General features: G+C 38.0%; 1 protein-coding gene across 2 annotated transcripts in view; it reads right to left on the bottom strand.

The window, feature by feature from the left end:
• Window positions 1-23,291, bottom strand: part of OLA1 (Obg-like ATPase 1) — a 119,770-nt gene that overhangs the window by 83,063 nt on the left and 13,416 nt on the right. Inside the window, exons 1-4 of one of the 2 annotated variants that reach the window (XM_017838299.1) lie at window positions 16,526-16,611; window positions 16,218-16,318; window positions 14,283-14,426; window positions 4,472-4,599 (exon numbers count right to left, since the gene is read on the bottom strand). In XM_017838299.1, coding sequence (XP_017693788.1) covers window positions 4,472-4,599; window positions 14,283-14,426; window positions 16,218-16,318 — 373 coding nt within the window. In that variant the 5' untranslated portion in view covers window positions 16,526-16,611. Of the gene's footprint in view, window positions 1-4,471; window positions 4,600-14,282; window positions 14,427-16,217; window positions 16,319-16,525; window positions 16,612-23,291 lie in introns of those variants that run through there. The other variant, XM_017838307.1, reaches the window with a different exon arrangement.

Below are 23,291 nucleotides of genomic sequence, written 5' to 3'. Positions count from 1 at the left end.
CCAGGGAGCATACTAAACATTTCCAGTTTTAACAGACATAAAACTGGAGTAAGCACAATTAAGGCTTTCTAGGAACCAATTCACACTGGTCACACCAGTCACTTCTATAAGACCGCAGGGGATGTTTACCTAGCTTCATCGTTCTTTCACTCTTATCACAAAGAACAAGATTTCACAGATTATCAGTTACCAAACTCCCCATCCTGCTCCTAAAAGGCAGCTGCAGCTCCTCTGCTGTAAAGTCAGAGCACTTCCAGGCAGAGCAGGAGCTTCCCACCCCTACCTGCCGCACTCCCCCAGCACCACATCAGCACAGGCGGCTCGTATGTCCCTCTACAGGACTGGGACACCAGCTGATGGCACACAGATGAGCTCTCAAGTTCTTCCACAAAACCCACTGTTGCCTGCCCTACTCCTAACATTGGGCATCCAACCCCCATGGTTTTTTATTAATTGAAAAGAAGCATTTGATAGCAACGTACTTTTACAGACAAATGTCTTCCCCATTTCTGTAACTTTGAAAAGACTGGATTTCATTAAAGAAACTAAAAATAAGAGAAAAAAATGTGGAACATATTTTCTAGAAAACTAGGACTGCAGGATATCAGCGGGAAGAGAAACTCAAAAACATGAAGAGCTCTGGCTGTTTAACACCCAGTACATTTAAAAGCTTGAAAGAGCTATATAGCAGGGACTAAATACTGACATCTACCATTTTCTTCACTGAAGCATTGTTTAGGAGCAATTTGTAAATTTACACTTGTAACAAGCTTGCCATTTATAGTCCACCATACAAAGAAAGTAATTTTCTACAAGTACTTGTGACTGATCTGCCATAAAAGTTGAGAGGTGGTTAAAGCCATGAAATTTGGAAAAAACACTATCAGAACCTTCAAATAGCCTCCCTTCTGTAACCACAAAAACATTGCTGCCTCAGTAAAAACTGTAATACACCTGAAACACAGAAAACAGAACTGTCAAAAATGTTTCAAATTAAACAGTGAAACTTGGAAGATGAACAAAGCTGTAACTACCTTAAAGCACATATCAGGTTACTATGGTACTAATGCTGTAGACACCACTATCCAGGACACACAACCACTTTAAAATTAAATTCCCCCTTCACTCAGCCAATAAGTAAGGAAGTATATCTTTCTGAGGTTTTGATAACTGGATTTGGCCAAAAGTAAATTACACCCCTACCCCAAAGAAACTGGGATAACATCTGAAATTTTTCTTTTTAAGCGTATGGAAATCAAATGGTTTAGTTTAAATATCAGTAAATAATTTTCAGTTTGTGCACTTTAATAGAAAAAATATACAGGAGGTATCAAACCCCAAAAATGGACTGCTTTATTCTGTATATGAAAACTTAACCACCTTGCTTGCTGAGGTAAGAGAATCTGCTTCATATTGTTACTAATCACGTACAAAAATACAGCAGTGCTCAACACAAACTTACCTCTCCTTTTACTTTTCCTATTACCCTACCATGTGCTGTTTTCACAGATGTTGCCTACTTCTTTGCATATATTAAAATACAGGTTAGACATAAAAACAATGTTTTTATTGATTTAATGAATACCATGTCTGTCAGAGAAAGTACAGTCTACATGGGATAAGGAAATTTGAAGGCTGAAAATACACAGCCATTTCAAGGTGGAATTACTGTCTTTTTCTAAATGAAGTAAGGAAAGTAGAGAATTTGCCACACGGAAACAGTTTTCATTTCTCCTCAGCTTTATGTCATGCAAAAAACAGTTTGGGTAGACACCACACAGAACTTCCACAGTTCCAACAAAAACATAACTATAATTACTTTGAAAGTACTACAGCTGCAGCTCACCTGTGTGCTCTGTAGTGGATAAACTGATAGGTAACAGGTTTCTTCAAAAGCCATCCATAGAGGTAGCAACAGTGTATTCTGTTATGGCAGCTAAATAAACACAAATAAACCTTCTGTCCTAAAGAAAACACAGTTCGACACATCCTCAACGAATAAAGAAAACAGGATCAAAACCTTTAGCCTAAGACTATAAAATACCTTTGATGAGATATCCAAAGTTTGGCTCATACTCAACAAAAGCTCTCCATTCCTAGCAAGCCACTTCCTTGCCTATCGTTACCTTAATTAATACAATGTGAGTTAATTTTCAAACTCTTTCTGCAAAAATACCAACAGAACAAAGCTAAGTCAAACAAGCCCTTCTTCAATAAACTCAGGCATGCAGACCTTGAAGTTTACAGCACAAATCCCACAATGACCTGCTTCTGACTTCCTGCCTGGCATTCATCAACAAGAAAAAGACCAGTTCTCCAAAGGACTCTGCTCCCATGCTGGCCATCACCATGGGCAGCAGAAGTACATATCACAACAACATAAAGACAGGGAGCAACACTTCCGGTGCTCAAAGGTGAAAATTTATTCAGATCTAATCAAAACCTTAGTGAAAACAAACACTAAATTTTTCATGCTTTGAAAATGCAGAGTCTCCAGATCACTTCCTAGTACAGCTCTTCTTACAAACATGTTATCATTGTCATCTTCTCTTCCTCTTCAGCAACACCTCCTTTCCGGCTTGCTGGTATAAAAGCCTCACCTTCCAGCCCACTGCTTATTCTCCTTGCATAGGAGCAGCCTGCCTTGGTAACCCATTTAAGTCAGTTTTATGTGGCTGTAGAGGTTCAGTATTTATTGCCTACCTGCCAGGCTGAAAACTGACAACTGCTTTCAGGGCACTGGTTCCCAAAGATACACAGTTCATTAAGAACTTGGACCAAACCCTGGTAAAAGGCAACAAAGGAGCTTCATCCTCTCAGGATCTGGAAAGTTTAAGGACTTACAAAAGCAGCTTAGGTAGTTTCTATAATCAAACAGAAACCATGCAAGCTCCAGACATGACATAGACTCATTGAAAATATTCTGACGGGTGGATGGGTGTAAAAACATTACAGCATATTAAAAAGGTTTATACACTTTTATATTATAAGTTACCATGGCGTGTTGAAAACTTCAGTGAGTTCTAGGTTTTACCTAGAGTTTGTGTTGTTTAACTAATAGATTCTTTTTTTAAAAAATTATTTACCAGAGGACTGTTACTATTTTTAGTATCAAATCTTCATTTTTTTAGTATTCTGGGGAAAGTAGAACTACTATGCATTTCACAGGGGGAAACAAAAAGTAATTTTATATCTCTCAAGCATAAAATTTTGCATCAGCTTTATTATTATTATTATTATCCCTAAGTAGTATTTTGAAAGAGATTTGTGTTTATTAGGCAATCAACACCCACAACAATAACTTCATTCCTCTTGCAATCCCCAATGAAAAATACAAATGGTGTTATCCCTTATAACAGCTACCTGAACCAAATGCTTAGGATTATTCAACATATAGATTAAGAACCATCTTCTCCAATGGCTATTGTATCAATCTGTTCCTTAACATGCATTTATGATACAAGTATCAAAACAGAGCAAGTATAAAAGTTTATCATATCTGGCAAAACAGTATCAATCCCAGGACAGGGCGTATTCGGGGAAACTCATCTTCACCTCCCCCTTTTTCTAGTGTTATTGTAGGAATCGTTCTTGGGTAGTTACAAATATTTAAACTAGACTGATGTATTACTATATTAGTATTGATTTCGTTTTAGAAACACCCTGCCCAAAGAATTTTTTGCACCAATCACCAAATAAAAAGTATTTCTGCCTTTTTGGTTTATTTTGTTCTATTGTTTCTTTACCCCCTGCACAGTGACCAACCAAAAAGACAACAACAAAGGTGTCCAGTTTCCTCAAATCTGCAGAAACATGAGGCTTGATATTTTCTGACCAGAAACCTTTTCCAATACTCAAAGTATATTTTGCAAACCAACATACACTTTCAATGAGATTTTAAGTCCAAGGTTGTAATTGCTGTTAATATGACTCTGAAGGCCAGTTCTACACTGTGGTAATAGGTGACTAAAGGGAATCAAAACCTTTGGTGTAACTGAGAAATGTTCAGAATTCACATGGAGAAGGACGTGTAAGGGGGTGTTTAAGACTCAATACAAGTCACACAGACATCAGGAAAAGGACAGAAGTGAGGCTTGCCCTGTGAGGAACAGAATCACAGAATCTGCTACTAACCCCCTATTTTCATTTTCTACTTCCATTTCATCCTTTTATTATCACATTCCATTCTTCCTCCTTTAAGAAACTAAATAAACTGCCCTGCACTACTGGCAGAAGAAAATAACAAACAATTACTCCAGATTTCAAAAAACCCAGTTCCTTTTTAAGTCTTCAGTCAATGCTTATGAAGAAAGGCATACATATTATATAGCAGAGGATGAGAATCATCTTGGTTGGAAAAACCCAATTGAAAGGTAAAGGTTAAAATTGTAATGGATATGTGCTCTACAGTTATTAGAGTACAACAATGCTGTCCTTATGCTAGAGAAAACAGATAAATAAGTTTACATACGCATCAGATGAAAGATCCCATCACAGGCGTTAATGTGAGACAAGAAGGAATTTCCTAAGCCTTGTCCAGTGTGGGCTCCTTTCACAAGGCCAGCAATATCCACCACATTCAGAAATGCTGGAATTTTGCTGAAATATGAAAGTCAAAAGTTTCATTACTGAAGCATATTAGTAAAAATTTTTTGGCACAGAAATAAATTCAGAACGTGAAAATCCAACATTTCTTTTTTCTAGAACAAGTTAAACATCACACTATGGAACGTATTACAAAATCCCCCCCTCCCTTATAACTCTAACCCTTCTCTAATTTCTCTGTAAATACTTATGTAAAATTAAGTAAACTAATTTTGAAGCAAGTAAACTAGTTTTTTGGAACTATACAGACAACTATACAATAATCAACAAGCTTGGTTCAGCAGGCATGAAGTCTATAATGTGTGAGGCACAATTTTCACAGCACCAAAGGGATGAGACATACAAATGGCCATTGCACTCTGCTATCACACACCTCTAAGGTTACCATTCAGTTCTGTAAGTTATGCAACTTTCTAAGAAGACAAGGGCATTTTTTTAATACAGTGGTGATTAAAACTAGCAGTGATCAAAGCAGAAAACAAGTTAAGATGAAGCTTGTATTATAATGTAAACAGCTGCAATGTTTTCCATCACAGTGAACAGCAAAGGGTTAAGCAGACATGTCCACATGACATTTTATACAGCAACAACACAATAGTCATGAAGTTCGAATTACCTGACACAAAAATGGAAAAAAGTTTTTAAACTAATGGAAAATGCATATAGAAATTTATAAACTACAAACCTTTTTCCTCTGCAAATTCTCAAGTTGTTTTAAAATTAGCAAATACCTTAACAGGCATTCATTTTTTCATGTATACTCTAAACCAAATTACTTCTCAAAATCCAGCTCAGTCAGGGAAAAAAAAAAAAACAAACAAAAAACACGCTAAAACTTTGTGAAAAGGTGTTGACTAAAAGCACCTTCACATGGTCTACACAAATGACAATACCACCATAAATACACACACCGATGTGAAGGGTGTGACCTGTGCTCTGCAGCCTGCAGGAGCACACAGTGCCAATTTGTAAAGCAGTGAGTGTCAGGTTTTATGGTGAGTGTTCTGTTTTATAGTGAGTGTCTTCAACATGAGATTCAAATTTAAAGATATAAATTCTATGGTCTACCTTAAGATGTCTTTTCCAAACACCTGCCTTTGCAGTGCTGCTCAGAGACAGAAGCAACCACTAAGATGGGAATGAGGGCTAGGGATGACCTAGCCAGTAACCTCCTAAACAGCCCTATACAAAAACCTTCTCTGAGCAGCATTACACTTCTGAAGTCTTTCCTGTCCACAGCCCAAACTGAGCTTTACTTTTTTTAGTGTGACAACTTGCTGATAAATACATTTGTTTTTTTCAAATATTGAAATATTTGATGGCATGACTGTTGTCGAATCTGTAAGAGCAGGAAAATCCACTGGCATCAGAAAACAACTCTTCTTATCCCAGTGCCTGGTATGACAGCTATGGCCCAGAGAGAAAAAAAAGTAGTTACGGAAATCTATAGATCAATGTCTCTGCTCAGAGCAACTGGCTTAGGTTGAAAAAAAGCACATTTCCAACTTTTTTTTCTTGGTGCTATCCCACTTCCACTGGACTGCAAATAGCACAACACATGGTTTAATACCAGCAGGTGCACCTCCTCACTTCAAATGAACTCCCTAATATGGGAAGAGATGATCCACTAGAATCTGTCTTAATATGGAACACCAATTATTTCTGGAAGAGTGGTAATCTAAAAGTTTTGTTTTCAGTCTTGCTCTAATACTTCCCAAGACATATAATCTCTTCCAAGTAAAATAATTTCACAATACCAGATCACAAGACAAAATACAAAATTTTTTTTTACCAAGTTGAAGTTCAAAGTATCACTAAACCTGTCAGGTGTAATAAATTAGGAATTTAATGACATGTTTCCTGCCGCTAATACCTTTGTGATGTGCTCAGAAAGAAGCATGAATACCCTGAAGGGTGATTTTGAAAAAATACACATGAAAATATTTACAATGTAGCACAAGTTACTTAAATCCAAGTACAATAAATCAGTACAATATGCTGACTTTTAGCTTTAAACTTCACTAGGCCCATGAAAAGAAGGGCCCATCCTTGGGAAGACAAATATCATGTGCTGCATGTTAATGCTGTGGAATGCAGTAGAAAGAACAGTAATATAAGAACATTCTGAAATAAACCAATTTTGCAAATTTCTCATTTTTGTCCCACTATGGTTTTCTTAGAGAACTACCTTTTTTTTTTTTTAACTACCAGTACACAAACTAAGAAACAACAAATCCTCCTCTAAGGTACGATCAAGAACGACTCACATTCTGAAGACAAAAGCCAGTAACTCCTTTTGCCTGATAGGAACACAAAGCTGACATACTTCAGAAGAAACAGCAGCCACTTCCCAGTCAGACTTGTTAGAACTCCTTGCTTTTTGACATATAACTAACTCAAAAGCAAGACAGAAAAATACCGCTCTTTAAAGCACTTCTCCATTGTCATTTAAACTGTTTTAAGAAAAACAGAGGTGGTGTTAGAAATGTTGTATGTTCCCCTCTCACCTTTCTGGTAGGATTAACTTCCTGACCAGCCATCAGAACAATTCACACTTTCACTACAAAGATGCCACATTAGAGCAAGGCAGATACCTTCATATGCAGATGACCACTCCATCACCAGATTCAACCTCATTTGCTAGACAATGGGAAGAAACCACGGTACATTCATTTCACAGTTGACTAATACAAGCAAGAGACCTTTGAAGTATCTGGGTTTCCAGGACGTTTTCTCACCTTCACTTCGGGTACCACAAAGCTAACATTCCAAGCAAATTAATACTATCCCCACTCCTAGGTCTAAATATCTGTTTCATCATAGAAAGATGAATACCGAGAAAAGCAGACAAAGGCACAAGCTGGTCACACCTTCCTGTACTCCGAAGGACAAACAGTAAACATCATGAAACTAAATAAAGAGAAAACACTGCACGCAATGGCGGGAAAGTATTGTATACCTCAAATACGGTTATTGAAGACTTAACTGGATTGTTCTATTTTCTTTTTTCCTCCTTCTCTAAACAAATTAATTTCCATTTCTTAAGATTCGTTAGTCAGCATTAGCATAATGTCACTGAGCCTCAAATGATCATCAGGAACAGGTGGCATCAGCAGATCATTTGTACAAATCAGTGCAACACCAACCTACCATAAAGCATGTCACAGGAATTTATAGTAATTGTATGAATAGTATGAAACAGAACACCAAATTCAGAAGTATCTCTGTATTTTAATCACAGGTGTAATCCTTGAGCAAGGATTTTTTACCTCACTTAGACAGCAACAGTGGCTTTGTGTTAGTGTCCTACCTTCACTGTATAAGTGACGGTGCAGTAAAGAGCACAAAGACTCGCTGGGCCAGACCAAGTTCAGTTTTGTAGTTTTGTAGTTCAGTGGTTACAGTTTTCATTCAGGAATAAGAGGCTTACACCATCCATAGGGTTACACATTTTACAGGGGATGAGGCCTATTTTTCACCAACTTGGTTTCAAATTTCACTTCAAACTTCAGTCCAAAACAGTTATTTAAACAGGCAAGAGGAGTTTCTTTACCTGACCTGTTGTCCAGTACAGCAGTTCTGAATGGTACAATGCAGTCAGTTACCTATTTGCTTCTAAAATGCACACATATATGGTATCTCTAATTTGTTGTGAGTATTGTTTTTCTAAAATTTGAGGGGAAGAGGCATACATTTATTTATTTGTTTCCACTAGTAATTGCTTTGTAGTAATTGCTGTTTCTCTCCCTGGGCTTTTACACTTCTAGGTTTCCACAATCTCTCTTCACCAGTGCAAACAAAACCCCATTAGTTTCTCTGCAGCATTTGCTACAGTTTACTTAAACCTCACATCCACCACAAGACCCTGGAAAGCCACATGACAGCTTCAAGTAAATTCAAAGTGCAGCAGTTTTCCAGTAAGCCTAGATGATAATACTCATAACATACTTCTTACTCATGTCTTTAATAGTTCAAGAACTTTCCCTCAACTCAAACTCTACCTAATCCTATAGATCCCACATACCAAAAAGGCCAGATTCTTCAGTACTACAGTATAATGTCCAGCTTCCCTTTCTCTTTGGTAAAGCCAGATGTGCTACTCATCTCCTAATTCCAGCATAGGCTCTTCCGCCTTTAAAAGCATCTATGTCAAATCTGTTAGAAAAGAAATTATTCTTCTTTCGTGAAAATTCATACAACTTAAGTAGGAGTCATCTGTTAAGAGCTCATAAATGACCTGAAGTAAAAGTAGCAACATATGAGAACATGTATATTGTGATAAACTCTTAGAGAGCCATTGAACTTTCAGTATGTCCTCACTGCTATTTTTGGCTCATTTCCAAACAGAAATGAACAGTTCAAAAACCCTCCCTCTTCCAGGAGACTGTATTCCCGCTTACAGCTTCTGCAATCAATCTTGCAAGCAGTTTTGACCAATGTAAGCAAAATCCCTCACTGGGCAATTAAAGGAATCTGCTTCTGAAGAACTAGGTATTGCAGATGAACCCTGATCATTTCTATGCAAGAATGATTTCATTAATAGCATTTTATCCATGGTACTGACAAACAAGACTTGAACCTAATGGCACATGAACCAGAAGTGAAAAATCTGCTAATTAAATTGCGCTTATACGAATCACAAAAAGGTAAGAGATTCAATGTGGACTACAATACATAGTCGGTGTCCTGTATATATCAAACACCTATTCAGTAAGTTATTACACCAACAAAATACAACTAATGAAATTTTGCCTTCTCCCATCAGGCAGAAAAGATGGCTTGAGTCACCAGTACTTAAGGTCTTTCATGAACTGCTGGCAAATCTGCAATGCTAGAACATACATCGCAGCCCAGCTGATTTACACAGGCTCAGAACCAACTGAAGAGCAGGCAAATTCAGTGACACCAAAGGAAGAACATTAACAACAGGATATACGTGCCAAGTTTCAGTCGTTTTCAGTAAAAAATGGGATTGCTTGGATGTGCTTACAGATGCTGATATGTTAGTTACATCCAGCTAAGTTATTGGTGTCTCACTCTGGAATTACAGGTAGTTTCCATTTACATATATGCTCTTCTTAAATCTAGATTAAGTCCCACTGCTGATCTCATCTCTACATAATGTTTTCCAGCAACTGATTAATAATTCTGACTTTAAAACTTTATCAAGTATCTGAGTATGCTGTCATATAATGATAGTCCTATCCTACAGTGAGCTGAAGGGAACTTTAATATTGCAGAGGACTTTCAGGACCTAGACAGCAATGGAAATTACTCAGATTTAGTTCAATAACCATCGCTTGATCACTAAAGATCTGAATGCATGACTTTTTATCAGCCTACAATGCACCAGAACAAACCAAAGCAATCTGCTGAAAAAAAGAACAGAGATCCTGAAGTATAATGGGCAGTGCTGGAGTTGAAGAGGGGTAGTTGCAATTTACGTATTATCCTCCTTTGAGATAACCAGGACTGCTTTAAAATTTAAGTTTGAAAAGCACATCCAAGATAGATTAAAAACAGACTAAGTGAAATAGAAACGTCTGTGGGTGCAATAAGCTTTGTGTTTTGTGAACACGTATGTGCAAGACAACTCACCCACTTACAGGTGCAAACAAGGAATGAAACAAATATTGACAGTTTTAAAGCAGTTTCGTTCATCCTTTCTCACTTTACTCATTTCTGCTTATAATCTCATTTGATTTTAACTAAGGGAGGAAGTAGAAACACAGACTTCAAAATCACCTTTTTTACTAATGTTTTCATGCAAGTGGATTACTATCAGCCAATACAGTCCTTCAGATATAACTATTTACAGCCAGGTTGTAGATTAGTTAGCCTGGGCTTACAGTGCTTCTTCCTGAGTACTTCTTTTAGTTAATCATGTAGCTTAAGGTAAGGAAGGAAGAAAGAATGCAAATATTTGCAGTGAGGAGTTTATCTGGGGCACAAAATAAACTAAAGAGGACGATGCAGTTTCCTTCACCCTCTCAGTCAAAATCATTCTCAGGCTTGAATCAAATGCCTTGAGGTACATATCCTGGTCAGGCACAGCACACTACAGCTGTTGGCAGTAGGCAGGTCCATATGGGCCAAGCCCAGTGGGTACATATAGTCAGAGGCTTTCAAGTTATGCCACAAATCACTTGTTCAAATTACATGAGTTAGAAATACTTTTTAGGGTAAGTATGTCGAACTTTAACGTGATTAAGTAGCATCTGAATTAAATTTAGAACAAAAAAATGTAAGAAAATAACTTTATTAAAGATTTTATTGAATTAATAAAATTTCTTTAGATGTACTACACTCAGTTCTTTTATTCTCTGAGACACAATGTCCCATAAAATATTAACTGCAGATAATAGATCAAGTGTTTCTGGCTTCCATGTCACAATTTTCATTGCAGGAGTTACCTGTTCAGATGAAAAACACCTCTTTTCCATTTTAGAATTAACAAATCTCAGCCTCTGATACCTACTTAGGATTCATAAATTAGTTGGGGGGAAGGGGAAAATACACTTTCTGCTTTAGTTCCTGCTGAAGTGAATCAGTTTAAAGAAAATATTCTCTTTCCAATTAGTAAACTGGAACTAATCCAATCATTAGTCTGTCAAACCCTGCCTGAAAGTACCTGTGTTGGGGGAACAGGGGTAGGAGGACAACAAAATAAAAAACTAGCAGTCTCCTTTCTGAAAAAGCTAGGCACAATGTAACAAATATGAGTTTTCACTGAATATTGCAATAAATATAACACAAACAAATAAATATATACATTAAATTAGTAACATAATATAAACAAAGACCTTAAAATAACAAGCATTAAGAATTGGTTTTAGCAGATTTTCTTCTTTTTTGTAATATCCACAATTTCATTCACACCAAAAAGCAAGCAACAGATAACATTAAAGCTCTAAGAAAGTTGCTCAACTATATAATTTGGTAACGACATAGCATTTTTTACTGGAAGTTCTTGGAGCCCACCTTCTGTGTACAGTTTATATCACTGAACTTATCTACTGTCAACAGTCATATATATATACATCATATACATCCAACTGCTGCAGAAATAAAAAATGCACAGGTTACAAGTTCTGGCACTGTATTTTAATCTAATAAGTACAGATTTTAACTGTGCATAATAGTCTCTAAATTGTTGCCTACATGACTTTATTTACAAACATTTCCATTTCCAATCAAGTAATACCAGCTTTCACACTGGCTAGCAAGTAGCACATCAGTCCCAACCAAGCTGATGCTCTCTTCCTTTGGAGAGAGGAATGGATCTTCAAGCAATAAACAGCACCTGAAGAGTCTAACTCTTCCTCCAATGGCAGAACAGCCCCTAACTCATACCAGCAACATCCTTGGCAATAGTCAGTCTCGCTGTAGCAGCAGCAATCTCAGTTCAGTGTGACAGTCAGCAGCTGCCAGCCCAGCCCTCTCCTGCTCTTCCCTCCACTGGCTCACAGCAGGCACCAACACACGATCACTTTGGCCTGTCGTACATTATTTTAGTTAAAACAAAGTCATCCCTTCCCCTCCCCAATAATGTCTGCAGTTATGTGAAGACTAAGTGCAACACATGGAAAATAAAAACCTGAATGCTTTAGATTTTGAAAGACAAAATCTTGAGGCTAGACAAGAGTCTAATTTAAAGAGAATTCACTGTTTATAAAACATTCTGCGTGCACAGATGGATTACGTCTACTAATCCAAACAAGCACAAAATTAACATAGGACGTGTTACATAAAGATGAAGAACAAAATCAAGACTATACAGAGAAATTAAGACATTTAAATTACAATTCAGTAGCATATCTTTGTGACTGTAGCCTTCTTTTCCTGAGTTAGTCTCAGGCAGACAAGCCCAAACAACCCAGTAAGTTACCTCAGGCTACTGTGCTACTGAATTATCGCTATCACTGCTTTATTACTGTTACAGTGAAATATTAAACTCATATAAGCAGCACAAGTGACCTCAGGAGCTATAACTATCCACTAATACCCACACTCATTGACTGTAAGTCCCAGAATCATGGCTTGGCTTCGCGAACGAAGATTTGGGAAGGACTTTACCCACATTTGCTGCAAGAGCACTGGTGGCTAAAAAGGCCAACGCGAGATAGACAAGTCCGGTTGCAAAAGGCAAATAAGTACCAAATACTGCCAAAAAGCATTCAAATGAAAGCTGATTATCCAGCTCATTATCAAATGAATACAGATTCAGCAAATGTACTATTTTCATCAATATTTAAGAGTGATGAGAGAGAGGAAGAAAAGAGCAAGGGAGGGAATTTGCAAGTCTGAGAACACACATACAAGTATTCACAATCTTTACATCTGTCCTTGTAAGGTGAGATGGCCTAAGGCAGGTGAGGGAGAGGTAACAATCTCTTTGCCACTTCAATTAGTAATTCAGAAACAGCCATTTATATTTAAGTGAGAAGAAAAAGAGATTATTGAAGTGGTCAGAGTGGTACTAATACTATACTTTAGAAGAGATTTGTCAACAAAACTTAAAGACCACACCATTATCTCTGCACAATCAACAGCCTGAAAGTTTTGTCTCTAATTCAGCAGTTTAGTTTTTGTGATCCATGCAATAACAAGTATGCTTAATGTTGACTTGAGCAGGAAAAGCAAGATAACATGTTATAACAATCCACATTAGCAAACAGCTTTGTATCAATGCAGTATTTAAAAAGTGCACAATAATTACAGACAGAAGTAGCTTGTTTGGACCTGAAAATTAAGTGTCAGCATATAGATTTTTTCATTAGCAACTGATCAATCTTCTTTTTAATTGTGGGTGTGACCTGGCTCTAAAGTTGAGGCCCAGGTGCTGAACAAATGCACAGACATACACACTAGTTTGCCCTATTGTTTATGTACAATCACTTTATTCAAGATACCTCTGCAAGTAATTGCAAACTAAAATTAATGACTCACAAATCCTTATTAAAGTATGTTTTCTGAAAGCACCTTAAATTTTGCTGTTAAAGAAAAAAAAAATTCCCACACTGAATATATAGAGCAGATTACAGAAACAGTGAACAGCAGAAAAAATTGATGGGACAAAATTAATACACTCCTAGAATAATGATAGAATCAGAAGAGACATAATGTAGGAATATCCCTGAATATATCAAGTAACAAGTAGCAGAGCCTATTAAAATGGGAGAAAAGTCACAGGCAAAAAAGGCTGCCCATAAATCTTACTGTCAAATGACTGAGGATGAGGATGCAGGGATGTTGACAGGTATTGGCTACCTACGGCATATACAATATTCCAAATGATACAAAATACATGGTGGAAATCTTAGAAATTAGCAACAGCATGACATGTTAGGTATGTCCACTACTGTTCATTTTCCAAATCTCTTCAGAATCCCTCAAGTCACCTGGGAGCACCCAGCTTCAAAGACAGGAACACCAAGCACCAAACGGTGCTGAGCAGTAACTAGCAGCTCCCACATTTATCATTCTCATACAACAAAAGTCATACTGGGGGCATGGGAAAGGTAAAATCCAGGTACACACGTAATTTCACATTCTAAAACAGATGTTAGTAAAAACTTAAAGATATTACAGTTGTACTAAACTTTTATGAAAACTTTTAGTTCCACAGTACTACTTTAGCTGCTTAACTGAAGAAAAATGTTAAGAATTTGAGTTACCTTGGAGGTTTGTGATACTGGCATAGGAAGTCAAATCTGTCATCTGGCACAGGTACTCGACTCTCATTTGGATCAATAGTACAGAAAGGGAAATTTTCTGCTGCTGCTTGACTCTTAGTTAACACATTGAAAAATGTTGATTTCCTATAAACGAAACACACACATTCTTGAAGAAGTCCAATTTAGAAGCATTTAAAAGGACTGGATAAAAACACATCTTATTCCAACTTGAAAGTAATACTGAGCTTTCCCTTTACTTCAGTGACAGTGACCACTCCCCTGACTCTAGCAGAAGACATTCTTAAATATGTATCTGGAGTGTCTCACTGAAACCCAATGATGTTTGCCTCTCTTTCCTACCCTTCAAAATTCCCTCAAGTAACGAAATTGCACATTCCTATTAGCAAATATAAGTCTCAAGCAATGCACAGCCCTACTGAGACCATTTTTCATTTTCCTCAAGTACAAAGTGAGACACCCATAAGAATGCTTTAAATTAATTTTTGAACTAGTTTTGCCATGACTCACCAGCTCTTTCCACAAGTGCATTGTTTCTTTAGATTTATCTACATAGTAACACAGTTTCAGTATCTAAGCAATAAAAGTCAACAATCAAAAAAGAGAAAAAAGGGGCACAGAAAGCAAACCACAACAGTTAATCAATTACAAGTAACTGTTTTTGCATATGAAGATACAGTTCTACCTGACCAAACCTTTTTCATCCTTGTTAAATATCAGTGGGAAAAGCCTACAAGTGCTCTATCAGGAAAAAAGAACACTTTCCCTTAAACCAAGTAGCAGATTACTTTGCTAGCTGGCATTTATTACACCAAAAGAGAGCAATTCTTGAGTTATTGCTCAGAGAACGTTCTTTATCAACTCCCAAATCTTCTACCATAAATATTCAGGTTGTTGTGGGTTTTTATTTGTTTGCTGGGGTTTTTTTGTTGCACACAACTTCTCAGCCACTGGGAAGAAAAAAACTGAGTGCTGCCCTGCATATGGCCGACATGCACAAAAGTCACAATTTTCTTTAAAAGTTACACCAAAACATAACCGCAAATGCTATTTATCCCCATTCACATGCTGTACAGTGTTACTCCTAATTATTTCCTTTATGGAGTGAATCTTACCTGCATCTACCTGAAAAATAAAATAAATGATGATGAAAAGACAAGAAAGCAATGCTCATGGCTTCGAGACATGGCACAAAGGCTTTTCTTCTAATTTTTTAAAGATTTAAAGCTTTGAGAATGCTGAAAACTTCTCTTAGTAAATACGATGTATGAATTAATACCAAAAAATTACACGTTTATATTCTCGGAGTAATCAATTCATCATCCTTTACAAGTATAGCTCCTCCGAGGAGTTATAACAACTACAGCTGAGAATCATGACAGAATCAAGGATTCACCTTCCATCATCTCTCCCAAACTGTCATTTACACAACATGTTTCATTACAAACTCTGAAGAAGTTTCAAGAAAGGAAGTTCTCTTCACTGTTAATGACACTTATGAATAATTAATCCATTCCTGTGCACATCATCCCCAAACATAAAAGAAACTTGCAGGCACGTGTTCCTATGTATTTGCATGAAAATATACATTACACACACACAACAGTAGAAGCAAGGAAGTGCAAAACACACAGTGTTTTATAAAAGTCAGCAATTGCTAAGACTTGTCCTTTCTTTGAATCCTTGACTATTATCTTGTCCAGACTTGTGCATACCTGTCTCTTGCTACCTGTTTCACATGGCTCCACCTGTAAGCAGCTCCAGCTAAAGATGGAAGTCTATCACCGAACAGTAAGACTCGGACTGTGTCTCTCAGCTCGTATCCCCACCCGCCTTCACCTAGAGACCGTGTCAGGTCGCTCTGCCCGGCGAGGGGCAAACCCGGGACCCCGCTGCCCGCTCCCCGCCACCACCTACCCCACGTTCGGCAGCCCGACGATCCCGATCTTCAGGGACGTCCCGAACCGTCCGATGATCGGGTGCGACTTGACCCCATCGCCTCCCTTCTTCGGGGGCATCTGAAAGCACAGAGCAAGGCACGCTGAGCTCCCCGCGACACCCCCGCGCACCCTCCCCGCCCCGTCCCCTCCCGGCGCGGCGGCCCAGCCGGGGCCTCCGCCTCCAGAAGGCCGCGCGGAGACGCCCGCGTTGCAGTGCCGGGCGGGGGCGCGGCGGTGCCGGGGGTCCCGGCGGCAGTGCCGGGCGGGGCGGACGGTCCCGCTCACCTCGGCCCGGCCCGGCCCCGCCGCGCAGCAGAGGCGCCCGTGGACCCTCGCACGCGGACACGCCGGCGGAAGGGGCGGTGCCACGCGCGGCCATTGGCCGGGAGCGGCGCGAGGGGAAAGGTCGCGCCGGGGGCGGCGCCGAGGGAGCGCTCCCGCCCCGCCCCCTGCGGCCCCCGCGCCGGCCCGGCCTCCTCACGGCCCCCGTGCGGAAATGGGGACGTGCGGGCAGGCGGTGAGGCACAAAGAGTAACGCTCTCGGCTGCGAGCAGGGACGCGGGCACAAATCGCAGAATCAAGGAGGTTGCAAAAGACCTCTGAGATCATCGAGTCCAACCTATGACCGAACACCACGTTGTCAACCAGACCATGGCATTCGGTGCCGTGTCCAGCCTTTCCTTAAACACCTAGAGGGACGGTGACTCCACCACCTTAGGCAGCCCGTTCCAATGTCTAATCACCCTTTCTGTGAAGAAGTTTGTCGTAATGTCCAACCCAAATCCTAGTGCAGCTGAAGGCTATAACCTCTTGGCACTCTTTGCCTGCGAGAAGAGACCGACCCCCACCTGGCTACAACCTTCTTTCACGTACTTGTAAAAAGCTGTAAGGTCACCCCTGAGCCTCCTCTTCTCTAGATTAGTGTCCTGGTCTTCTGTTTCCCAACCTAACAATCCTGCGCCAGAGCAGGAAGCACTGGAAAGGTGAAATACCCAGTGCCCAGAGAAGCTCCCTAGGCATCCATATGCTTTTGGGATTCAAAAGAGCGCTGGTAGTTGGACCCACCACTAGATTTTTGTTTATGATTATCTAGATATTTATAAAGATGGTCAAGAGGAGACCATTATAAACACATTGGGATTTATTTATAACTATCTACGTCTCAAATTAATAAAATAATCTAGGAATAAAATAGAGATTTCATTAAGAACAGATGAAACATTTAGAATATATAAAAGTTAATTTTGGAATGTTACAGAAGTGAGACTGGGACTCTTAAAAAAAACTAGACATTTTCTTTAACTCAGGTTCTGCCTCTCTGAACCATTAAAGACAAGCACCATCAAGTGTTGCCTGCTAAGAAAATTGAAGGAGAGAAGACAGTAAAAACTGTTCTTATAGCATGTCCTATTTTAAGTCCATAAGATAAAATTCTCAAAACTTGAAAAACACCAGAGTGAAGGAGTCAAGGTGAGAGTATCATCAGATTATATATCATCTCTATCACAATAAAAGGAATATAATTTTGAGCATTTATTTAAATCCTTCTTTTTTTTTTTTTTTTTTTTTTTTAAGAAAGGATACTTTTACTAACCCTAATTTGATATTATACATAAAAAATGGCTATTACAACTTTTTTATTCAGTGACATGAGATTTTTGCAACAATAATGTTGAGGAAGAGAATGCTGTGTCTGTTAGCATAGTATTAGTACTATTAGTACAGTGATAATAACAATCAGTTCTTGCTGGTAATATGCTTATGTGGTCTTTCTACTGTCTTAAGATCTATCACTACACATTTAAGAGGAGAAAAAAAGAATATCAACCATCTAATTCAGATTAATATACACTTACTTCACTGTTGAATAAAGCTAATGTATTACTACACCAAACATTCAGAAATATTGAAATTAACAAAAATTATTTATAAATAAATGCAGAGCAGCTCCTGCATCCTTCACATCCCTAAATTACAAACTTCACTAATCAAATTTAGTTTCCTTTTCAGGAATGGAATAAACACATCCTAATTTTCCACCCTTCTGAAGTTCAAGACACTTTTATCCATACTTGTCCTGAAAGTAGGGTTATGCAAAACTGTTTCACAGCAACAGTAAGGGATGGATTAGCTCTATTAATAAGATCACAAACTGTCTGAAAGACTATTTTTGGGAAGCTTTTCTGTTTATTAATTTTTTCACCATCCTAACATTTTGTCAGACAATGTTGTTGTCCAGTCTAGGCATGATAGCTCTCAGAAGATAAACTTTTTGACTGTCTTCTTAAAATAAAAATATTTAACTCTGCTGAATATTTTTGTGTGACTGGAAAGTTGGTATTTATCTGGCAGCTGATCAAGTCTAACTTTTTTTGCTTACCAGTTCATAAGCACAATACAGACACAAGCAGTTCGATACATTAAGAAGTATGTGTGTGTATACACAAATAATAGAGTCTACAATAGGTATAATTCTGATTTTAGCTTTTGGGGGAAACAGCTGAACTCTGGAAGACAAACAAAATTAAGATCCTGACTGCTTTTGTTGCTGTACTTCAATAAGACTACATATGGTACCAAAGTCAATGCTGTGTGTGCAAAAATTTGCAAGTTTGAATATAAGTTTTTAATTTATGCTCTTCATACAACATACTGTAATAATGCCCACCCCTCCTGCCCTCCCTCCAGTCTCTATATCCAGTTTACTGTTAACATGGCCACTTCACTAAATACAGATACAGGACTTCAAAGCATTTGATTCCTTCAGGTAGAAATCGACTCTTGGCAATGTAACACTTCATCTTACATGCTTTTGATTTTGAGTTGCTTTTAAAGTCAAGGTTTGCCTTACTTGGCTGAATATTTCTATCCAAATCTGTCATAATGGTGAAGACCTCATTTTAAACTGGCATACGTAGTTTAAACCATAATAACCTTGACCATATTACATTTAAAATGTGTTTTATAAGCTTAATGGGAAAAAAAAAAAAACATCTAGAGAGCAATCATCTCAATGTCAACTCTCCAACACAGAAGTACTGCACAAATACAGCTTATTGTACAGCTGGAACACGTGCAGAAGTCAAAGAGCCCTGGAGCAACTCTACCTGATTAAAAACAATGTTTAAGGGACAGTAATAAAACAAACACTTTGTTGTTTCTGCCACCAACATACTCTTTGCTTTTTGCTGCCCAGAACATATATTTACAGCAGAGTCACTGTTAACTGCAAAAATAAGTGGTTCTGTAGAACTGAAAGAATAAAGATCCTTGCTGTGACCAGGCAATGTTCAGTGCAACCCAGGGGGTGACAAAAACAGAGCTGCTTTTGCACACCACCACTCTGAATTACCTGGGTCTCTGCCACTTGGAGGGCACTGGATGACTCCCAGTAATAAATACACTCAGTGCTAAAAAGAAACAGTATTCAAGGGCAGGTCTAAACTAAATGGTGTTCATCGAGCTCTGTGAAGTTTAAAGGTAGTCATCACCCAGCTGAACTGTGCTCGAATACAATATTTTTAAATATTATGTGGTTTTCCTTTTAACTGCGGATTCAGGCAGTTTCATAGAGAATTTAACCTTATTCCATTCTTCATACACTTAAATTCATTCTTTGCATTTTATACTTAGTCATTTTCATGCTTTGGTATTCTGGTAACTGTCCTTATTTTAAGACCAGTTAATGATTGTTAATGATGTTAATGCTGCCCCAAATTGGTCAGGATTGCTATGGTGGCATAAAGCATCTCTCACCCCTTTCTGCAATACCCCAGACTTTGTCAGTCTAAAAGATCAGGACAGTCTGATCTGCCACATATTATTAATATTTCTAGATCATGAGTCTGGAAATATCAGCTGAATTTCGTAACTTTAATGTGGACAATGTCACTAACAGACATAACGCATACTGAGAAGTTCATAGTGAGAATAGTGAAAGAGATTAGCTCATAGGACGAGAGAGAAAGCCAAGAAGAGAGAGGTTCTAGAGTAGGAGAAATAACGTGTGAATTAATGAAATTTTAGTTCAAAAGTTACAGGTCTACTTTGAATATTTCAGTAGCTTAGCAAAATGAGAGTCCCAATATAAAATAAAAATATTTTTATGATTAATAATAATAAAAACAGAGAAAAAAAACTTAAATTGGGAATAATCATGAGGTGAGCAATACTAGGCTTTTTCTAGGCTTCCAGGCAGTTAGGACCATTCTAGCATGATCATTTTTTTTCTACAAATTAAACCGTAAGACATGAAAGAACTGTTAAAAGAAAATAAATGGTAATAGTCTAAGAAAAAGGGTTAGATTTCATTTTTTTTTAGTGCTGTGAATGATAGCACTTAATTGTGGATTAATCAGGATGCTTAATCGTTGAACAACTAAGTTTGAGAAAGGAACATCAGTATTAAATACTTCTTGTGCCTTGAAGGGTATTACTGAACATGGAAGAAGATTCTCTAATCTACAAATAGGGAGAGTTCTGTCTCTGAATTTGGGATATACCTGTATACCTATTAGCAAAAACAAAAATCAAGCCAAAAAGAACCCACCATAGGCCACCCCGCAAGAATGCTGACTAGGAATAAACCCACTGAAGGACTTATTCTTGAATCTGTTTTCTATAATCTTAGGGCATGTTCAGCAGCCTGGGAGATACCTGCAAGAAGGAAACCTTAGGGAAAATAAACTTTTCCATAATTTGCTCTAACCTCTACCATTTTGTGCGAGGTGCAAGTTTGAAGTTACAACTTAGAAAGCTAAAATAACATAATATTTGGCATTTAGTCTAGATTATTGACTGGTTGCAGTTAAATGTCTACACAAGAATAGCAGCCTCTTGCTAGCTTTCAAAGACATTTCATCTTTCTCTTCTAGGGCACAACAATGTTTGTAACATTTTTAGGATAGATACAATGACTTCATATATTGAACACAGTAGAAAACTGTATTGAGAGATTTGGATAATTGAACTCAAAAACGTCATCTCAGGAAAAAGACCATAAACCTCATTCTGGGCCTAATGCAGGCTGAACAGTTATATTCTAGCCTGATAAGATACATTGTATTTTGATGGAAGAACAAGATGAGCTTCTTAATATACTACATAAGTGATAACTATATGTTTTATATATTACATATGTGCAAAATGACTGTAAAATGAAAACCAAACAAAATACTGAAGTACATCATGCAGCAATTCCGGAAGTGTTTTAAATTTTATCTATATTGTATTTATTTTACTTTATAACTTCAGGTTGTAATGTATTTTATAACATGAAGAGTTCAGATAAAACTCAGTAATATTCATCTACATTTCTAGCAGTTGAGAAAAAGAGTTACTCATGGGAAATAGTTAGGACACCATTTGCAAAATAGCAAAGAATTCTTTACACTCTGGAAAATCTGCAACCTTTACCAGGTCATCCAAAGTTCTCGCAAAAATTGCATATATGGTTGGATGTGGAGCCTGGTGCAGTACACAGAAAGGGGCTGTGACATGTCCTCTGGGGTTATTCATTAAAGCCCCAAAGCGCTCACACCTGTACATGTAGAAAGGTGGTAACAGGGATACAGACTACACCTTCGAGATGGGATTGCATATGAAAATTTCAAGAGTTTACAACAGCAATCAACTAGTTTTGCCTCCTGAAGGTATGTTGTTTAGGATGAGCAGATGGTTGTATACCGCAGACCAATTCAGAAACGCTGTGGTAGCACCATACCCCTAGAGAAGGTAGGATGACAGTTTCTGTTCTACGTTAGGATTACAGTGACCTCTGTAAATACAATGGAGATTTCTTTTGTAGAAGGCTTCAGCCTTCAGTAGTATTTACACATAAATACTACTAGCGTACTGCTGATATTGCATGCTTGTGGTTATAATAAGAATTCAATCATTTTTTCCTTGTAACTCAGCTACTATATTATAAAAATCCAATAAAAAATCAATTTAAAACTTGGATCACATATACATTATTTTTCTTTAATTTCATGGTAGTGTTCTTATTTATAAGAAAGAGTCACAATGCAATTATGCCTCACTTGTGCATTCAGGAGAGGACCTCTTTGCTGCTTTGTAACTTTGTAATTCTCTATTCAGAAGAGCTTAGAAGCTCAGCAAAGCTTCACTCAACACCAATGTTTTTTCCATAATTTACTTACAAAGTTGTTCATAACTTTCTGTTCTCGACTGTGCAGTACTCTCATCTGCAAATGTGGGATTTGACATTTTGTAACTTAGGAAACAACTTGTAAATGAACACTGTTGGTGGTGCCAGCATAAACCAAGAGTCCACAGCCATTGCAGAGACCCTGGCAGTCATCTCTACGGGTACCTCGTCATAGTTGTTGCCAGATGATGGTGGGTGCAAGACAACTGTTCAGGTACCAGTGCAGCTGATATAAACCTACTAGCAGTCAGCTTCCCATTGTATCCCATGCCCTGTTTTCCTAAAGGAGAATTACATTCATGTCAGTAACAGGAAGAGATCACTGTCCTGCCCTGCTAGTTGCTGGGCTGGAGGATGCACACACAGCAGGACAAAACTGTGCATGCTCTGCAGAGGAATTATGGAAAGACAATGAAATCCTATTACCAAACACTGAGAAGTTACTTATCAAGCGGTAAAGATTATTATGACCATGTTAAGAAATAAAACGTGATCATAGAAATTCTGTTGTCTCACAACCCTAATATTTTTTGTGGGTACAACCAAAGTTTGACTTAATAGCATGAATGCTTGGATACAGATTTCACTAACAAGGGTTTCAAAACCCAAATAAATTCTGCAGAGGGATTTTCAGCCAGAGTTTAACTCCTGGTTGCCACTATGTAAAATTCCTGTCCAGCTGAAGAAATGCAAGAGCATGGCCTATTGCAAATAAGTATTTTTCTGCCAAATCTAATCTACATCTTTTTATACACTTATGCCAATATTTTATATCCCAGTCTCCCTTTTAAACCAAAGCTTTGGCTTACAAAGTATTTTTATTCCTCTCAATAGCTTTACTTAGACCCTCACATCTTTACTACAATGTAAAAGAAAGGTTAG

This window comes from Lepidothrix coronata, unplaced genomic scaffold (genome assembly GCF_001604755.1).
Source record: "Lepidothrix coronata isolate B3197 unplaced genomic scaffold, Lepidothrix_coronata-1.0 Scaffold7, whole genome shotgun sequence".
Classification (NCBI taxonomy): Eukaryota; Metazoa; Chordata; class Aves; order Passeriformes; family Pipridae; genus Lepidothrix; species Lepidothrix coronata.
The sequence above is the reverse complement of the archived record's forward strand: the minus strand, read 5'-3'. Positions and strand labels throughout refer to the sequence as shown.